The sequence below is a fragment of the Heloderma suspectum genome, chromosome 2, assembly GCF_057233095.1.
Source record: "Heloderma suspectum isolate Gila_16-S chromosome 2, 16-S_ref, whole genome shotgun sequence".
NCBI lineage: Eukaryota > Metazoa > Chordata > Lepidosauria > Squamata > Helodermatidae > Heloderma > Heloderma suspectum.
Genome location: NC_139459.1, coordinates 114882934 through 114899977, shown reverse-complemented (window position 1 = coordinate 114899977; position 17044 = coordinate 114882934). Strand labels below are relative to the sequence as shown.

General features: G+C 42.3%; 2 protein-coding genes across 5 annotated transcripts in view; one reads left to right on the top strand and one right to left on the bottom strand.

The window, feature by feature from the left end:
- The first annotated feature begins 2893 nt into the window (after positions 1-2893).
- On the top strand, positions 2894-10842 carry RPS6 (ribosomal protein S6). Its single transcript, XM_084834579.1, has 6 exons — positions 2894-2943; positions 3388-3519; positions 5323-5533; positions 7692-7838; positions 9456-9613; positions 10698-10842. The coding sequence occupies exons 1-6, from the start codon at positions 2938-2940 to the stop codon at positions 10791-10793; spliced, it is 750 nt and encodes a 249-aa protein (XP_084690705.1). The 5' UTR covers positions 2894-2937; the 3' UTR covers positions 10794-10842.
- Positions 10843-12160: 1318 nt separating this feature from the next.
- DENND4C (DENN domain containing 4C) overlaps positions 12161-17044 on the bottom strand; it is a 99248-nt gene continuing 94364 nt past the window's right edge. For all 4 annotated transcript variants that reach the window (XM_084834577.1, XM_084834574.1, XM_084834576.1 and 1 more), the window contains one exon: positions 12161-16832. In XM_084834577.1, coding sequence (XP_084690703.1) covers positions 16696-16832 — 137 coding nt within the window. In that variant the 3' untranslated portion in view covers positions 12161-16695. The remainder of the gene's footprint in view (positions 16833-17044) is intronic.

Genomic DNA, 17044 nt, shown 5'->3' with positions numbered 1-17044 from the left:
GGGGTACATAGGCATACTGCCTCTGATACCAGAGGTAGCATGTAGCTATCAGGACTAGTAGGCGTCAATAGCTTTATCCTCCATTAATTTGTACAATCCTCTTTTAAGACCATCCAAATTGGGGGCCATCACTACCTCTTGTGGAAGTGAATTCCATAGTTTAACTATGCGATGTGTGAAGAAGTCCTTCCTTTTATTTGTCCTGAATCTCCCACCAATCAGTTTCATCGGATCACCCTGTGTTCTAGTATTATGAGGGAAAAAATATGTCCTCCACTTTCTCCACACCATGCATAACTTTGTACACTTCCTTGCCTTTTTTCTAAGCTAAACTGATCTACCACAATTCCAACATCCTTCTCGCTTGTAGTATTGTTGAGCCAAGTATCCCCCATCTTGTAGCTGTGCATTTGGTTTCTTTTTCCTAGGTGCAGAACTTGGCATTTATCCCCATTACATTTCATTCTGTTGTTTTCTGCCCGGTGCTTCACTCTATGAAGATCACTTTGAATTTTGTTTCTGTCTTCCAAGGTATTAGCTATCCTGCCCAATTTTGTGTCATCTGCAAATCTGATAAGCATTCCCTGCACCTCCTCCTCCAAGTCATTAATAAAAATGTTGAAGAGCACTGAGCCCTGTGGTACCCTGCTCATTACCTCTCCCCAGTTTGAGAAGATCCCATTGATAAGCACTCTTTGAGTCCGATTCTGTAGCCAGCTGTGGATCCACCTGATAGTTGTTTCATCTAGCCCACATATTACACCTGTGATCTGGACTGTATTCCAGTCCATTTCCAGGCCCACTTCAAAATGCCAGTATTAATTTGAACACACCAAATAGCTTGGGACCAGGTTACCTGATCACATATGGAGGTACATACCCTCCATATGTACTTGGCTGGACACTAAGATCATCTCTTCCCCAAATGCCCCCTGCAAATGAGGTAAGGCAGGTGTCTACTAAGCAAAGGGCCTTTTCAATGGTGGCACCTTGCTGGTTGTGCAACCTCCTCTTCAGAGAGGCTTGCCTGGGGCCTAAATTACAGTCTTTTCAGTGCCAGGTGAAGACCTTTTTAGTTTCCCAGGCTTTAAACATGTTTTATTGCTTTTTAGATCTTGAGCACTATTGCTGCTCATTTTATTCTGAAGTTTTTTCTTTTTTTTATATATTTTATACATATATATATATATATATATATATTTGCACACCATGTAGAGAACTTACTATTAATTGGTGGTATAAAAATGCTGTACATGAGCAAATGAATGTTAATGGTCTCTAAGTTGGTGGCCATGAACACAACTTGTGGCAGTTAATTCCATCGCTTCTTTTTATCTGTCCTGAATTTCTCACCATTCAGCTTCATTGGATGATAATTAATACTAATTCTAGTATTAGGAAAAGTCCTCCCTACTCAGTTTCTCCACACCATGTAAAATGTTAAACACAAAACAAGACCTGTGTTGAAAAGAGCAGGGAATCCCATGTATACAGCTGCTACCTCATTTCTCTCCCCTACCCCCTTGAATGGATAAGAACATAAGAAGCACCCTGCTGGATCAGACCAAGGGTCCATCTAGTCCAGCATTCTGTTCACACAGTGGCCAACAACAACAACAAGCTTGTGGGAACCCACAAGCAGGGCAGGAGTGTGACAGCACCCTCCCATCCATGCTCCCCAGAAACTGGTGTACATAGGCTCACTGCCTCTGGTACTGGATGTAGCACATATCTATCAGCACTAGTAGCCGTCAATTGCCTTCTCCAGGAATTTGTCCAACCCCCTTTTAAAGCCATCCAAATTGGTGGCCATCACTACATCTTGTGGTAGCGAATTCCATAGTTTAACTATGCGCTGTGTGAAGAAGTACTTTCTTTTATTTGTCCTGAATCTCCCACCAATCAGCTTCACGGGATGACCCTGGGTTTTAGTACTTTGAGAGAGGGAGAAAAATGTCTCCCTGCAGCCATGAAATTAAAAGACGCTTGCTCCTTGGGAGGAAAGCTATGGCAAACCTAGACAGCATAGTAAGAAGCAGAGACATCACCTTGCCGACAAAGGGCCGTATAATCAAAGCTATGGTTTTCCCAGTAGCAACTGTATGGCTGTGAGAGCTGGACTATAAGGAAGGCTGAGCGCCGAAGAATTGATGCTTTCGAACTGTGGTGCTGGAGAAGACTCTTACGAGTCCCCTGGACTGCAAGGAGGTCAGATCAGTCAATCCTAAAGGAAATCAACCCTGAGTGCTCATTGGAAGGACAGATACTGAAGCTGAAACTCAAATATTTTGGCCACCTAATGCGAAGAGAAAACTCTCTGGAAAAGACCCTGATGCTGGGAAAGACTGAAGGCAAAAGGAGAAGGGGACGGCAGAGGATGAGATGGCTAGATAGCATCACCGATGCAATGAATATGGACTTGAGCACACTCCGGGAGACAGCCTGGCGTGCTATGGTCCATGGGGTCACGAAGAGTCGGACACGACTTAACGACTGAACAACCACCACCACCACATTCTCCACACCATGCATACTTATGTACACCTCTCTCCTGTCTCCCCCGACCCTCCTTTTTTCCAAGCTAAACAATCCCAACTGTTGTAGCCTTCTCTCATAGGGGAGATGCTCCAGCATACACTTCCGACCAATCACAACTACGCTAAACACCTGGATTTCTCCACTGTTTTCTATAGGCAGGTCTCACGGCCGCCCCAAGAGAGAAAGGGGGGAATGTGCCTAGAGAATGCGGCAGCTCTGTTTCAAAGAAAATAGTCACTGTCCTCCCGAACTCTCCTATCTCTATCATCTTGCCAGGAGCTGAGCGGGCTCTCAACGCCTAGACTCGCGAGATCCCGCGGAACCTATGAGACTTCTGGCTGAGCGGAAGTGCGGCCTCTTTCCCGTGGCGGGTCCGAAGCGAGCGGCCGCATCGGTGCCATGAAGGTAATTGCTGAGGGTGATGTCGGCGATAAGGTTGTCCCGGTCCCCACAAATAATCCCGTTGGTGGAGAGGAGGCCTCCGGTGGGAGGCGACGAGGCAGCGCTTGGCCGCGGGAACGGCGCCCCGGGAACGGATTGAGGCGGATTCAGGAAAGGGGGTGGGGGGAGGGGAAGAGAAACGGTGCCGTCCTTCGCGTGCCTCAGCGGCCGCTCCGAGGATGAGCTCGCGCCAGCGTTCCTCTCCCGCCCGCCCCCAGCCCGTCCATTCTCTGATCTCGCGGTGACTCCGTTCATTGCCTGCAGCTACGAGTTTTAACCCCCGTCTGTTTGAGCGGCCACGGGGGTTTCTAGGCCTCATGGAGGACAGGCTGCTGTTACTGTTATTATTGGCGTTGAAGAACTGTCGAACTCACCCCCCCCCCCCCTTTGGTGTGCCGTTGTTTGTAGCTGAACATCTCATTCCCGGCCACTGGCTGCCAGAAGCTCATCGAGGTGGACGATGAGCGTAAGCTCCGCACCTTCTACGAGAAGCGGATGACCACGGAAGTCTCCGCAGATGCTCTCGGCGAGGAGTGGAAGGTAAGGCACGGGGTCACCTTTTTAGGCTTGTGGCCTGGCAGTACAAAGTAGCACAAAATATTCAGTGCTTCTGAACAAGTAGCACTTCTGACGGAGAAAGTAGCGGTCTGTCTGGAGCTGGGGGACGGGAGAACGAAGTTTCAGGAAGGGATTGGATCCTGAGGTGGGCGCTGTCTTTGACCCTCAGATCAGCCAATATTGGGGCTGGATGGGTGCTGCAGGGCAGAGGATCTTCGCTGATCCACATTGTCTATGAATATAGGGAGATGCCTTATACTGAATTCAGACCAGTGGTCTATCCAGCTTTGGAGTGGCTCTCTAGGGTCCCAGATTAGAGTCCTTTCCTTGCCTACTTGGAAACACCAGGGACTGTACCTGCGATCTTTTGTATGCAAACCATGTGCTCTACCTTTTAGCCATGGCCCTTCCCACAGAAGGATTTGGATTTGTGGGGGTGACTGCATCCACCTTGCCCCATTGAACTGGGAAGAAGGAAGCTCGGGGTTGTTGCTTTCTTACAATATTTTTTTGTCTGTGGTTTTAGGCAGGACCAGAGAAATGCACTTCTGTTCCTCTTCTAATGCTACTGTTGAGGTTATTACCCCAGTGCACTGATCTCTGCTTGATCCTGAGTGATCAGAGGGCCTAGAAAATACAGTAAGCTTGGAAGGTGGGAGGGTGGATAGGATGGAGTTCAAAACACCAGTAGGAAAGTGATCTGGGAAGGCATGTGTCACATGATACAGCTTGAAAACAATGCGTAAATGTAGCTTTACTGAGCTTGTAACTTGATAAATTGTTGGAATAAGCTAGTTTCTGGTCTGTGCAGAGCAGAGAGTCTGACTGGCAGTCCAGTACTAATGGATCTCTTTCATAGTGCACATGTGCATTCCTATTTGCCAAAAGTTGGAGGAAGGATTCCAAGTTACGATTGGCTCAACCTGAATAACCAGAGACTCAAATGCTAGTAATTCTCGTAGTATATTCTATAGTAGTGGCTTTCAAATTGTGTTCAGGGGAATTCTTTCATCATTAAAAACTGACTAGGTGTCCCCTGTTGAAAAGAACAGTGGTTGCAGACAAGTTCCCTGAAAGCTGGCTTGCTCACCACTCCTGATCTTCTGTTGTAGTGCTTCAGGAAAGTGTTTGGTATGTTCTAGACTATGCCGAATTCCTATGGAACATGAGAGTAGGTCCTAGAATGCTCCCCACATCCTCTGCAACGTGTAGACGTTCCATGTAGGTAGATCCAATGTAGAAATGCTTTCCTGAGGGTAGGAAGTGTTGAAAACGATATAGAAAGAACGCGTTTTCCTGTTCAGAGTGGTGTATATTTCATTAGAGCTGCATGTTCATTGATTTCATGTTCATATATTACAAATGCAATTGTAATCTGATTAAATTCTTGGAAGGGGCATGAGACATTGGGAGATTCACATGTGAGCATTTCTAGGGAAGAAAGATTTTGCACATTGGAAATAAGCCATGAATCTGTTTTAAGTCAATATATGAATCTTCATGACAGATTCTACAATATTTCTAAAGGAGAATTATTGGTTGGAATAATAATAATAGAATAGCATTCTACTGGTATTGGAAATGATTAGAACATTACTTGAGGGAATTCTAATAGTTGTTTAGTTCTTGGTGCTCAAACCTAAGTGGGACAACATTACTTCTGCCAGTGTAATTCAAAATATATTTAGGGGCATATATTATTTGCATGTGGGGAGAAGAATGAGAAATTCCAGTTATGTTTTTAACGGTGTGTGAGAGAGAGGTATAAGCTCTTCATTGTTTCAGGGATATGTTGTCCGCATCAGTGGTGGCAATGACAAACAAGGCTTCCCCATGAAGCAAGGAGTCCTGACTCATGGACGTGTCCGCTTACTGCTCAGTAAGGGCCACTCATGTTATCGCCCCAGAAGAACTGGAGAAAGGAAACGGAAATCTGTTCGGGGCTGCATTGTTGATGCCAACTTGAGTGTCTTGAATTTGGTCATAGTCAAGAAAGGTGAGTTTCTTCATATGAAGTGGCAACAAGTGAATAGCTAAAATTTAAACATGTTAACGGTGTCAAACATTTCCTGCAGTGATCACTTTGGAATTGTGTCCTACCCTTCAAGTCTAAACTGGGTTTATCCATGAATCTTTATGAGAATGCTGGTTGTGTTTGTTTTTAACGAAGGTCCAACAATGTACTTTGTATTTTACAGACTAATATAAGCAGAAATGAACAGCTCCCTGCCTCAGAAGCTTATAATCTAAATGCTTGCAATAGTGGGGATGGTAAAGGGAGGAAAGGCAGTTAAGTTGGGGCATAATTCAGGATGGCAGTTTTCACATGTATAAAGTTGTTATTGAGTTGGGTGTTAACATACTACCTAAGACAGTGGTCCCCAACCTTTTTGGGACCAGGGACTGGTTCCATGGAAGACAATTTTTCCATGGACCGGGGGGGGGGGGGGGGGGATGGGACCGGGCCACAGTAGGGGTGTGGGAACCCCCCTTGCCTTGGGTCCGGGAGGGGGCAATCCGTGTGTGTCCCCCCCCCCCCGAATCCTTGCTGGCTGGCTCCAGCCGGGGGCGGACTTCCAGTTACTGGGACGCACGTAGTCTATTACTGCAAAGAACAGGGACGCAAATGGCATCCACTATGTGGACGCCATTTGTGTCCCAGCAGCTGGAAGTCCACCAGCGGCCAGAGCCTAACAGGCCACGGACCGGTACCAGTCTGCGGCCTGCGGGTTGGGGACCCCTGACCTAAGAGACAGACAGCAGGATTGTACAGAGGAGGACTTCTCTAAACAGTCTGTGCATCAAAACTGGCACTCTTTGTATTCCTACTTAAAGCTACTAGCAGTTGGGGTTTCAGCTGTGTGTGAGCAGCGTACTTTGTGTGCTCTAAGGGTCATTGCTAGAAATATACATAATTAAACTTACATTGACCAGGACTTGTTCTTGGAAGCTGTGCCTGAATGGAAATTTCTGTTGTTGCTGCCAGTGTAGGGAAACTAGGCTGTAGGAAATTCTATACAAACTATTGCCTGTGCTAGAGAGCAGAAGTTAGTAAGAATAATGAAAACTGGGTGGTTCATATTTTCAGCTGCCTTGTCTTAAGACACTTGATTTTTGTAAAGGATCTAGAAAACTGAGTCTCAAATGTGTTGGGGAGGGAGGTTTAGCTTATAGAGATGTGAAGGTCCAGAAAAACAGAAAAATTCAGAATAAAACCTTTTTTTCTGAGGACCATTTTTGTTTTTTTCTGAAAAATTGGATGGCTTTGAATTTTGAAATATTTTCTTTTAGAATTGAAGACAAAGGATTTATATATTGTTACCCAGCTTTTACTCCCCCCAAAATGATTTCTAAAAACTATGTAATAAAACACTTTTATAGAAAGACTAGAGATGTAAAATGTCTGGAAATAATGAAGCCATGGGGGAAAATGCGTTTTTTAATCCTCTCTGTAAGATTCCCAGCATAGTTATTTCTTTCATTGCTTATTAAAATTATTTATCTAAAGTAAATCTTACTAATAGACATTTATGCTCAGTGTCCCAAAATGTGAGTAAAGTCACCATTGTGCATTCTTGACAGTTTGGGTTTTGTTCTTTAGAATCCTGTGTTTCTGATAGTGTAGCACTCATTTAATGTAGTAACGTAATGTAATCTATTCAAACAAGAATTACAAATGTACTGAGTTTACTTGTAAAAGTTTTAAAATATAATGATAGTTTGGTCATAAAGTTAAGTCATACATGAAATAACTTTAGGAACAGAAAGGCTGCTTCATGTTCCTAAGGCAGCCCTCCCCAACCTGGTGCCCGCCAGATGTTTTGGACTATAGTGCCTAGGATTCCTGACCATTGGCCATGTTGCCTGAGGCTGATGGGAGCTGAAGTCCAAAATGATCTGGTGGGCATCAGGTTAGAGAGGGCTGTCTTAAACAATAAAGTGATTTTAGACCTACAGATCTAAAAAATAAGTATTGTAAATAGTAAAGAGCACTAAAAAATAAGTACTGCTTATTTTTCAATTTTTCCAAAACCCCACAGAATTTTTTTTTTTAATTCTATGGCCTCAAAATTTCCAGAAATGTTACATCTCTGTTTGGCTTTTGAGTATAGTTCTTACTGAGAATAATACTTGCTTGTCTGGCAACTTGCAAGGTGAGAAAGATATTCCTGGACTGACTGACACCACTGTGCCTCGTCGACTTGGTCCCAAGAGGGCTAGCAGAATCCGAAAGCTATTTAATCTCTCCAAAGAAGATGATGTTCGTCAGTATGTTGTGAGAAAACCATTGAACAAGGAAGGTAAGAAAACTGAGATAATGCTTTGCCCATTTTGTTGAGATGGTTCCATCAGGCAAAACTAGTTGCTGACCAGATATTTAGGCCCTGCAGAGTTATTTCTGTGGGCTGGTTCCATTATCACAGAAATGGAAGTAATCTCGGGGTGGGGGGGATGAAGACTGGATGGAAATATCAGCTGCCTTCATTTTCTTTTCAGTCTGTTCAATGACAAGCCATTAGCCACAGCACCTATATATGTGTGTGTATCAATAGAAACTTCTGTGCACCAACCACTATGGATTAACCAATGCCAACTGGGCAGTGCCTTCCTTGATCCCTCTGTCCTGTTTCCTAAACACAAAACTACTACTTCAGTTGTAGCTGTCCCTACGACAAATACTGGGCAAGGAAGGGCTGAAAGGCATTCCAAAATGACGGTAGAGGCTGGGTGGCTGTTACAGGCATGCAGAGGCTTCTGTACATTTTGTGTTAGATCCACGATCTGCCTTCCATGGGATTCCCCAGACCACAGCGCACCCCATTCAGCAGGATCCCCAGACCCTCTGTATAGCATTTTCAGGGGGCTAGAGCTTGTGTGGGAAGGAGGGGGTGGGGAAATCTGCTTCCACCAGCTGAGTTGCACCTGCCTAAATCTGGATCCAGCCCATTGTACTGAGGCTTCCATTTAGCCTCTTCATATGCTTAAATCAAAATACAGTGGCTTTGCAGATTTGCTTATTGGGCTGCATATTGGCCTAGGTCTCTGTCAACACTAGAAGTCCTTATTTACACATGAATACTTCAAGTGATTTATAGCTATGGTACAAGGTTTCAAATTTGTTCTTTCCTGCGTGTCCATGGAAGTAGGCTTTGGTTTAGGTGATCTCGCACAATACTTTTAAGTTTTGTCATGTGAGCTGCCCAACGAGCTTTGGCTAATGGACGGTATAGAAATATAATAAAATAAATAATTGGTTCCCAGTTGCCACAGATGGAACTCGGAGCCATAGGGTGCTCCTCCAGAACATGCCTCACTAGCAGTACTGTAAATGTTGGCAAAATAAATACAGGGATAGCCTGATGTAGTCATTAAACCTGGGTTTAAATTCATGATTTAGCATGATGTAAGTGAGGTTCATCAGACAGCTCCCTGTTGCATTGAATGGACAAATGAGGGAGTTGTGGGGCGATGCAGGCTAGCCCTGCCCTCCCGCTGGCTGCATAGGGGGCATTACGTGTGGACCAACGTAGGTCCTTCATGTCTCTCCAGGTGCAGGGAGGTCCTAATCCAGTCGGGATCCCCCCTTCCGTGAAGGTGCTCTTTGCGTGTACATCAGTGCACTCCTCGAGCTCCTTCTCACACCAGCATGGGGCAGGGCTAGTGACCCCCTCATTCTTTGGGGGAGAGGCACACTGGTAACAGCTTTTCCCTGTGCATCACTTTGTTGCATGTTCCCATTTCTTGATGGGGGGAATAAATGCAGAATGCCTGCTTTGGATTTATAGGCCCATACATTTCAGGCAAGATTTAGTTTCAGCGGGTGACAAACTGGGTGATCTGCTCTGCAGCTGTTAATTCTGTATTCTAGACTTCTGACTAGCTACCCTGTTAATCACACTCATGTCTGCCCTTCCAAGGCAAGAAGCCTAGGACCAAAGCACCCAAGATCCAGCGTTTGGTAACTCCTAGAGTTCTGCAACATAAGCGCAGGCGTATTGCTCTTAAGAAGCAACGTACTCAGAAGAATAAGGAAGAAGCTGCAGAATACGCCAAGCTTCTGGCTAAGAGAATGAAGGTATATTTGTTTATGTGCAGCACATTGTTTGAGCCAGCATGGTGTAGTGTCAGACATGGACTGGGGAGGCCCAGGTTCAAATTCCCACTCAGCAGTATAGTTCAGTGCATGACTTTGGATCAGTCACGCACGCTCAGCCTAATCTACCTCACAGGGTTGATGTAATGATAAAATGGGTGAGGGGAGAACTGTGGATGCTGCCCAAAGGTCAGAGGAAAGATAAAATAAATGTTGATGCAATCTCTTAATACATTATCAAGTCTCGATTGCTTGCTTTTAACAAATTCAACTTAAAAAGGCCTACAGTGCTTTCAGGAAAAATTTGGGCTTGGATTTGGGTGAACAAGGGCAGGACTTGAGCATTCAGAGCATGTCATATACATCTCAGTAATCCATAACAGTCCTGTAAGTGGGTCAGTAGTGGGAATGGGGAACTGATAGTGTGTGGCTTGCTTAAAGTCATTGCGGGTTCACTGCTGGCGTGCGATTTAAACTAAGCCAGGGAGGGAGACCCTCAGGCCTCGAGGCCAAATCCAGCCCTCCGGATGGCCCCAGAAGGCCACAACCCCTTCCCATGTGTCCACCCCATTTCTTCCAAACACTGATCATTTGGTTTCCCAGCTTTTGTGCAATCTTTTCCTATTCAAAAAAGTTGAAATGCCTCACCTAAGGCTTAGTTACTGGCAGTGAGAGACCTATGCTAAAATATGCTGGTAGATTTTGGCCCTGTTGCTTTTGCCTTTCTCTGCCCACCACTGGAGTGTGGCCCCGAAGAGTTTCTCCAAAATGGAATTTGGCCCTTGGGCTGAAAGAGGTTCTGCACCCCTGAACTAAGAGTTTCCCTGTTAACATTTCTAGCCACTATATTGACCAAACATTCTAATTGTATTTGCATATTTGGTAATTGACAACTATATGTAAGTTACACAGATAAGAATCTATGCTGTGGTAATGGAGATGAGAAAGTAGGAAGCATCTTGTGTACAAGGCTTGATTTTATAGAATGCAGCTACATCTATTAGTCAGCTGAAATGCTGTTTTGTGCTGACATATGGTATTACCCCCTCCCCCTTTACTTTCCTAGGAGGCAAAGGAAAAACGGCAAGAGCAAATAGCCAAGAGGCGTAGACTTTCTTCTCTGAGAGCCTCCACATCTAAATCTGAATCAAGCCAGAAGTAAACAATGAACTGTGTTCATAAAAACATTAAATAAAACTTTTATGGTGAGACTGAGCTGTTTCAGTGTTTTCTTCTTTAAATACACTTGTCTGTTTAAAGTTTTAACTCTAGTACTCACTTGCCACATTAATAGTGTGTGCAAAACAAATTGCTGCTTGTGGCCAGACCGATTTCCAAATGGGATAGGGTGGACACTTTGTTTCTGTGTCCTTCAGTGTTGCTTAGCACTTTTCACTCTTCTGTATTCTATTCCTGATCTTTGCCGTCATTGTGATATCTTAAAGCCTGGGAAAAACATGAATTTGTTATTTGGGAAACTTTGTGAAAGTGAACTACAATGTGGTAGGTTTTACGGTATGTTAGTGACTGCTTTCTAACAACCAAATACCAGTGTCATTGGGCTCTTTCTGTACAACTTGTACAATTTGCCCAGTTAAGTTGCTTCAAAAGGCCTTTGCGACAAGATGCTGTTGAGCTTTTAACCTAAGAAATAACATTTACAGAAAAAGTTAAGCTTACCATTTACACATCAGTTACATTTTAGCTGCCAGGAAGCAGAATAGGCAGAACTCAGCTCTCTGCAGTCACCCCATTTTGTTGCAAAGAGGAGCAGACCAACATTGGCCCACTTAACACATGATACGCTTATGGCTTATGAGCAGTGTGCTTGTGCATGCTGCCTGATCACTCTCACTGCAAGTGGGAGCATCTAAGCAAGCCATGGTTTGTTGTATGGAACTGCTTTAGTTCACTGCAACCCCCAAATCTTTCTGGTCACAGCCAATGCAATTCCTAGCAGTATGAGTGAAACTGGGAAATGCTCCATTTCACACCCTCCTAGATAATTGGTGGTGTTGAAACTTTTGCTAATTCACTGCTATACGTGAATTGCTTCTCCATTGTGAAACTTCATTCCTACTAGTTCTGTAACTAACTACCCTCTAAAAAGGGCCTATCGCTATGTAGACTTTAAGGGCTTTGGCAAAAGGCTTTTAGATGTTTAAGTGTTTCAAGAATGACACCCTTGCCTAACATGCCTGTTGACACCTAAAGACTTCAGAGTTTGAGGCAAGACCTCCCTTTGTAAAAACTGTGCTGTGTCTTTCAGCAAGGCTTTGCTTCCCTGTACACTTAATTGGAACAGACTTTAGGCAAGCCTTTCCCTACTTGGTACCCTCCAGATGTTTTGGACTACAACTACCAGCATTCCTGGCTGGGACTGATGGCAGTCAGTCCAAAACAGCTAGAGAGTACCAGGTTGGAGAAGATTGCTTTAAGCTAATGGACAACTAGTTTCCATTGGATGCCTTAAAACAATCGGTATAGCATTGGCTTGCCCTTAAACTAAGGAAAAAATACAAGAGAAAGTTTGATACTTGTACACATTTATTTTTAAGATAACATTGACAAGTGGTTTCTAAATCACCTAGGGTACCTATACAAAAGTCAACAGAAAACATGAGTGCCCTTTTAAGTGTGTTTACAAAAAATATTTGATACCGGTTAAATAAAGCAAGCATAGAGAATTGATGCCATATTTGAATAATTCAAATAACTGAAACCAGTACAATATTTATTGCATTAGTAATAGAAAACTTCCCATCTTGAATCATTTTATTCAGTCCTTTCTATCCCCCCATATTGAAAATCTACAATTTAAGTTCCCCAAAAGACCATTTACTTTCAATGGTAACAGGAAAGAATAATCCCTTTCATACTTGCACCATTGATAATGTAAGATGATTCTATATCTCTTCCAATTTATTTTAATATGCAGTACAATGAATGCGTAGCAGAATAGGAACAGAACTGCACCCATTTAACTGTTCCGTTTTAACTATGAGTTTGTCTTAAACAAAATGTTCTACACAACATATATACAGAAGGAACTTAAAAGGTTCAGAGCATGCTCAAAGAATTCATTTCTAAATTGCCACAGGTAGTGAAAAGTTGTTTTCTTGCACTGAAATAAAAAAGATTAGTGGCCAAGAGTTACAAATGTGATCTCGTTTTTTAATTAGTTTCCCAAACCAAGTATAAGCATTTAATGTTTTAAAAGTATCCTATATTAGGGTAACATACAATTTAATTTGAAGCCACATATACAACATTGTACTTTGTCTGGACTATACAACTATTAGTCAGATGTGTGCACAATTAAAGACCTATTTGATCAGTTTTCATAGCTAATTTTTTTAATGGAATTGAAAAATGGAAATAGCTACATGTGGTTATTCTGTTAATTTGTGTGCTAAAAATAACGACAAGACTGCACTGCATATCATTTTTATCATTCCTGAATTATAATTTGTGCTACTATAAACTCTCCGGCCTGACATATATTGCAAATAAGTTGCTTAGACATGTACTCTTTTGAAACATCTTCCCCCTTATAATCCCCCCAAATTTTAAAGTTCTGCATTGTCAATGCAGATGTTTAACAGAATCAAATTTGTGCCATTAGTTTGATACATTGCACCGAAAAGGTGAATTTTTACATGGTGCTTGCTTGGCAAACTAGGCTGCAATCCTAGACATCAGGTATGGGGAACTAGTGACCTGCCAGATGTTGAACCTCAGTTCCAGCATTCCTGCTCACTGGCCATGCTGGCTGTTCCTACTATGAGCTGGAGTCTAACAACATCCAGAAGGCCACAGGTTCCCCACCCCTATTAAACATACTTACCTGGGAATAAGTCCCATTAAATGCAATGGGACTTGCTTTAGAGTAGAAATGCATAGAATTGTGCTACAAGGCTGCTTTCCTAGGCACACCTGGGCATAAATGCCACTGAACTCAGTGGGACTTACTTTGGAGTAAAAATGCATAGGATCTGGTTGAATAAATATAATTGATACAACTTTGCACAAGCCTTGTGTTCCTGAAGAATTTCTACTTGTTCAAGCTGCCACACGATTCACCTTGCTTGAACAAATGTATGTTATTTGCTTTACCTCTCACTTGTCAGTTGCTTTGATGGACTTAAGGTTTACTAAAGTGTTCACCTGCAACTGTAATGTTAGCAGGTGAATGGACAATTCGCATTGAAAAAACAAACCAAAAAAAGCTTAAGCCAAATTGATTTCAGGCTAAGATGTTAGATATCAACTACATTGTGAACTATATCATGAGGTCCTAGAATCTGTATAGGCAGAATCTGTACCTCTGGCTTCTAGTTTACATGCAGAACCATAAACAGCTCCATCTTCTAGAAGAAAAGAGGGCCATAGTTGAATTCAAGCACATATCTGGAAATTCCTGGTGATGTGTGGACAAGTCTAAACACAATTGTAGTTGGATCTGACACCTTCAGCTCCTAGTAACTACTTTTTCAAAATGTGGCTGACATAAGCACTGAGTATTGCTTTTATATTTAAGTATAAATAGTGTGAAAGGTATAATGTATAAGGTGATACATTAAAAAAAAATTACAAGAGCTTTGGTATGGGTCCAAAATATGGCTTTAAACCCATTAATAGTTGGGCTTGGTACTTGTGTTACTCCAGGACTACTTCTTACTGTGCTGCTATGCTCATGGACCACACAAGAGGATTCCATGCCACAGTTCCTTGCCAACTTCAACTCTTGGGAAACTGGGTTTCCCGTTATTCTTGAATAATGCAAAAACACAGACTTAGATCCACTGTTATGCATTAAAGCACAACTGCACATCAAGTGTTCACAGCTCAGCAATACCTAACACACTGACCTGGTTTGCATGATTACCTTAGGTTAAACAAGCCATGGTGTGTGCCAGATGTGGCTTGTCGTGTTGTCCAAATCTGGGTAGCATGGCTTGTTGGAGGGTGAAACAACCCTCAACCCATGGGCTGTTGTTGGCTTATGTAACCCACGGTGATTGTGCGAACTGGCCCAGTGGTTTTAAATTTTGGCTCATGTTATCTGAAATGTTATTTGCTACAGAACGACCAGAAGAACTAGTTAGGACTACAACTTTTTTCTGCATAGTATCAATAGCCCAAGTTGCTCCTGATGATTCATAAGCCATCATTCAGAAACAGCAAAAGGGAAGTGGTAAGAAATAGTTTTCACAAATAAAACAGGAAAAATTCCAAGTGCAATGGGTTTTTGTTGTTGTTACTGCTTATATTTAAGATATTAATTGCTGCCAGAATGGAAATATTAACACACAGAAATGTGTTTCATAAGGGATTTTATTAACGTAAAATCATTTGTAGATGAAAAGTTCATTGTATTTGGGGAAGGAACATAAGACAAAAACAAAAATACCAACTAATTCTACAGGCAAGTTTAAGACACTGTTGCCCCACAGTTTCAGAAAAAGAGTGGGGTGTGGAAATGACATAATGGAGACATTATTTTCAGACTATGCTTTTTAAGGGTATGGCTCCATATTAAAAACAAATCCCAAGCAAATATATTCTGAAATGTGGCTTAGCGTGAACAGTAAAAGACATTTGAACCTAAAGTGCCAAACTGTTCTGACAAGTGCAAAATTCTCACTGCTTTATCGAAACACTGTGTTGTTATCAGAATGTTTACAGTCCTGCCAAGCTTTGCGCTAGATATTTCTATTCTACCACTAGAGAAGTGTGAAAAATTACTAAGGACAGCATACATTCATGACTGAGAATAGGTTTGTACTTCTGGTCATCCACAAAACTCCTCCTACCAGACTCACTTCATAAAGTAATCAATGAACATGCTCAGGTTTCATTTCATCCTTTGAACTGAACAGACGCAGGACGACTATCTGTAACTGCTGTCTCTTATTGCCATCAGTTGTTGGAGATGGGTGAGGTGTGAATGCACATCTCAAGACCAAATGGCAGTTAACCCTGGGATATTAAATTTTAAAGAACATTCAAAAGAGCCTTTTCCCTCTCAGCAAACGTTCTCTTCAAGTGTGTGAGTACAAATCCATTTCTGATAGATGTATTCAACTTGGACAGTGCAAAAAAACATCCCACAGGGTAGAAAGATGAGCAGGAATGAGGCATTAGTGCACCTGAAGCATCAAGCTTTGCCCCAAATGTATGTGTGTGTGTGTGTGTCTGTGTGTGTGTGTGTGTGTGTATGTATACATACACACACATACATACATACTTTCTTTTACTCAAATGCTAAAAATGTATATGGTCAATATTTCACACCCTTTGATGTACCCTAGATTCATTTACTCTCCACTTTCTTTTACAAAAAGGCAACTGCCTTGCAGCAACTCAGGGTACAAACCCATCATTGTTTGGAACAAGAGAACATTCTATGTACAGTTTAAAATTTTAAGTAATATAATATGAAAAAAGAAAATAGTAAGCTTTATAATGGTCAAAACCAAGGCTATATTTTTGCAATGGACCAGGATAGTGATTGTTTTCAAGAAGATGGGTATTTGCTAAAGCTACAGTTTGGTCTTTTGACTCAAGCAAAAAGAATTGCAATTCATAATTCAAATGTACAATATGTATGTACATATACATGCAGCAAATAGATCCCTCTTTAAACGGGCTGTTCCGTAATAAAGAAATTAATTTAATGTGCTCTTGGGCTAGAAGGCAAATTTTAGAAAATATCCCAGCATTTCAAGTCTTCAAAAGAAAGACATCAAATAGATGCTAGTCCCTAATGTCATTCTTCTCTTCTATACATGAGACAGAGAAGCGTTAAATAGATAGAATATAGTTGAAGGTTAACAGTCAGTTCAAAAGGCAAAGATTCTTTGTACTAGCATATTTTCTCTAATTCATGAGCTGTTAGGAATATCAAACTGTCACAAAAAAAAGAGTGCTACATTTACACCTGAACTGGATTGAACACAGCAGCTTTAACTGGGGTTGTGGAGCCCAATTCCAAACAAATACATTCCCAGTTTTGCCCCAATCCTCTGCTTTTGGCTTGTGGGCCTTCTACTTTGTGGAGTTTATATGACAGGTGCTCCAAAGCATTTTCTGCACCACTCAACATTGCCGCTGGGTGGAGTATCTATCTTCTGCATCTTTTCAAGCACCTCTGTTGGAAGGCTTTTATATGCAGCTCTGTATTCATTGTCAAAGACCTCTGCAAACAACAAGAGCAAAGCTTGAGTCAGGGGGCACAGAACTTGTGGAAGTTGAATTCACTTTTCCCTAAATCTTTTAGTTCCCTGCAATACATCTCTTTCCGTTCAGTATCAAGCCTTCACACTGTAGCTGAAAGGGGACCAAAATTCCCTTCAGCAGTTGCAGATAGAAAGCTAAGGCCTCTTTGGGCTGCTGCCATTTAAACCCACC

Excerpts from the sequence above, each read along its gene's own strand:
- RPS6 (XM_084834579.1), top strand. Across the intron at positions 5,534-7,691 it reads TTTGGTCATAGTCAAGAAAG|GTGAGAAAGATATTCCTGGA; the intron begins GTGAGTTTCTTC and ends GCAACTTGCAAG. Across the intron at positions 9,614-10,697 it reads TTCTGGCTAAGAGAATGAAG|GAGGCAAAGGAAAAACGGCA; the intron begins GTATATTTGTTT and ends TTACTTTCCTAG.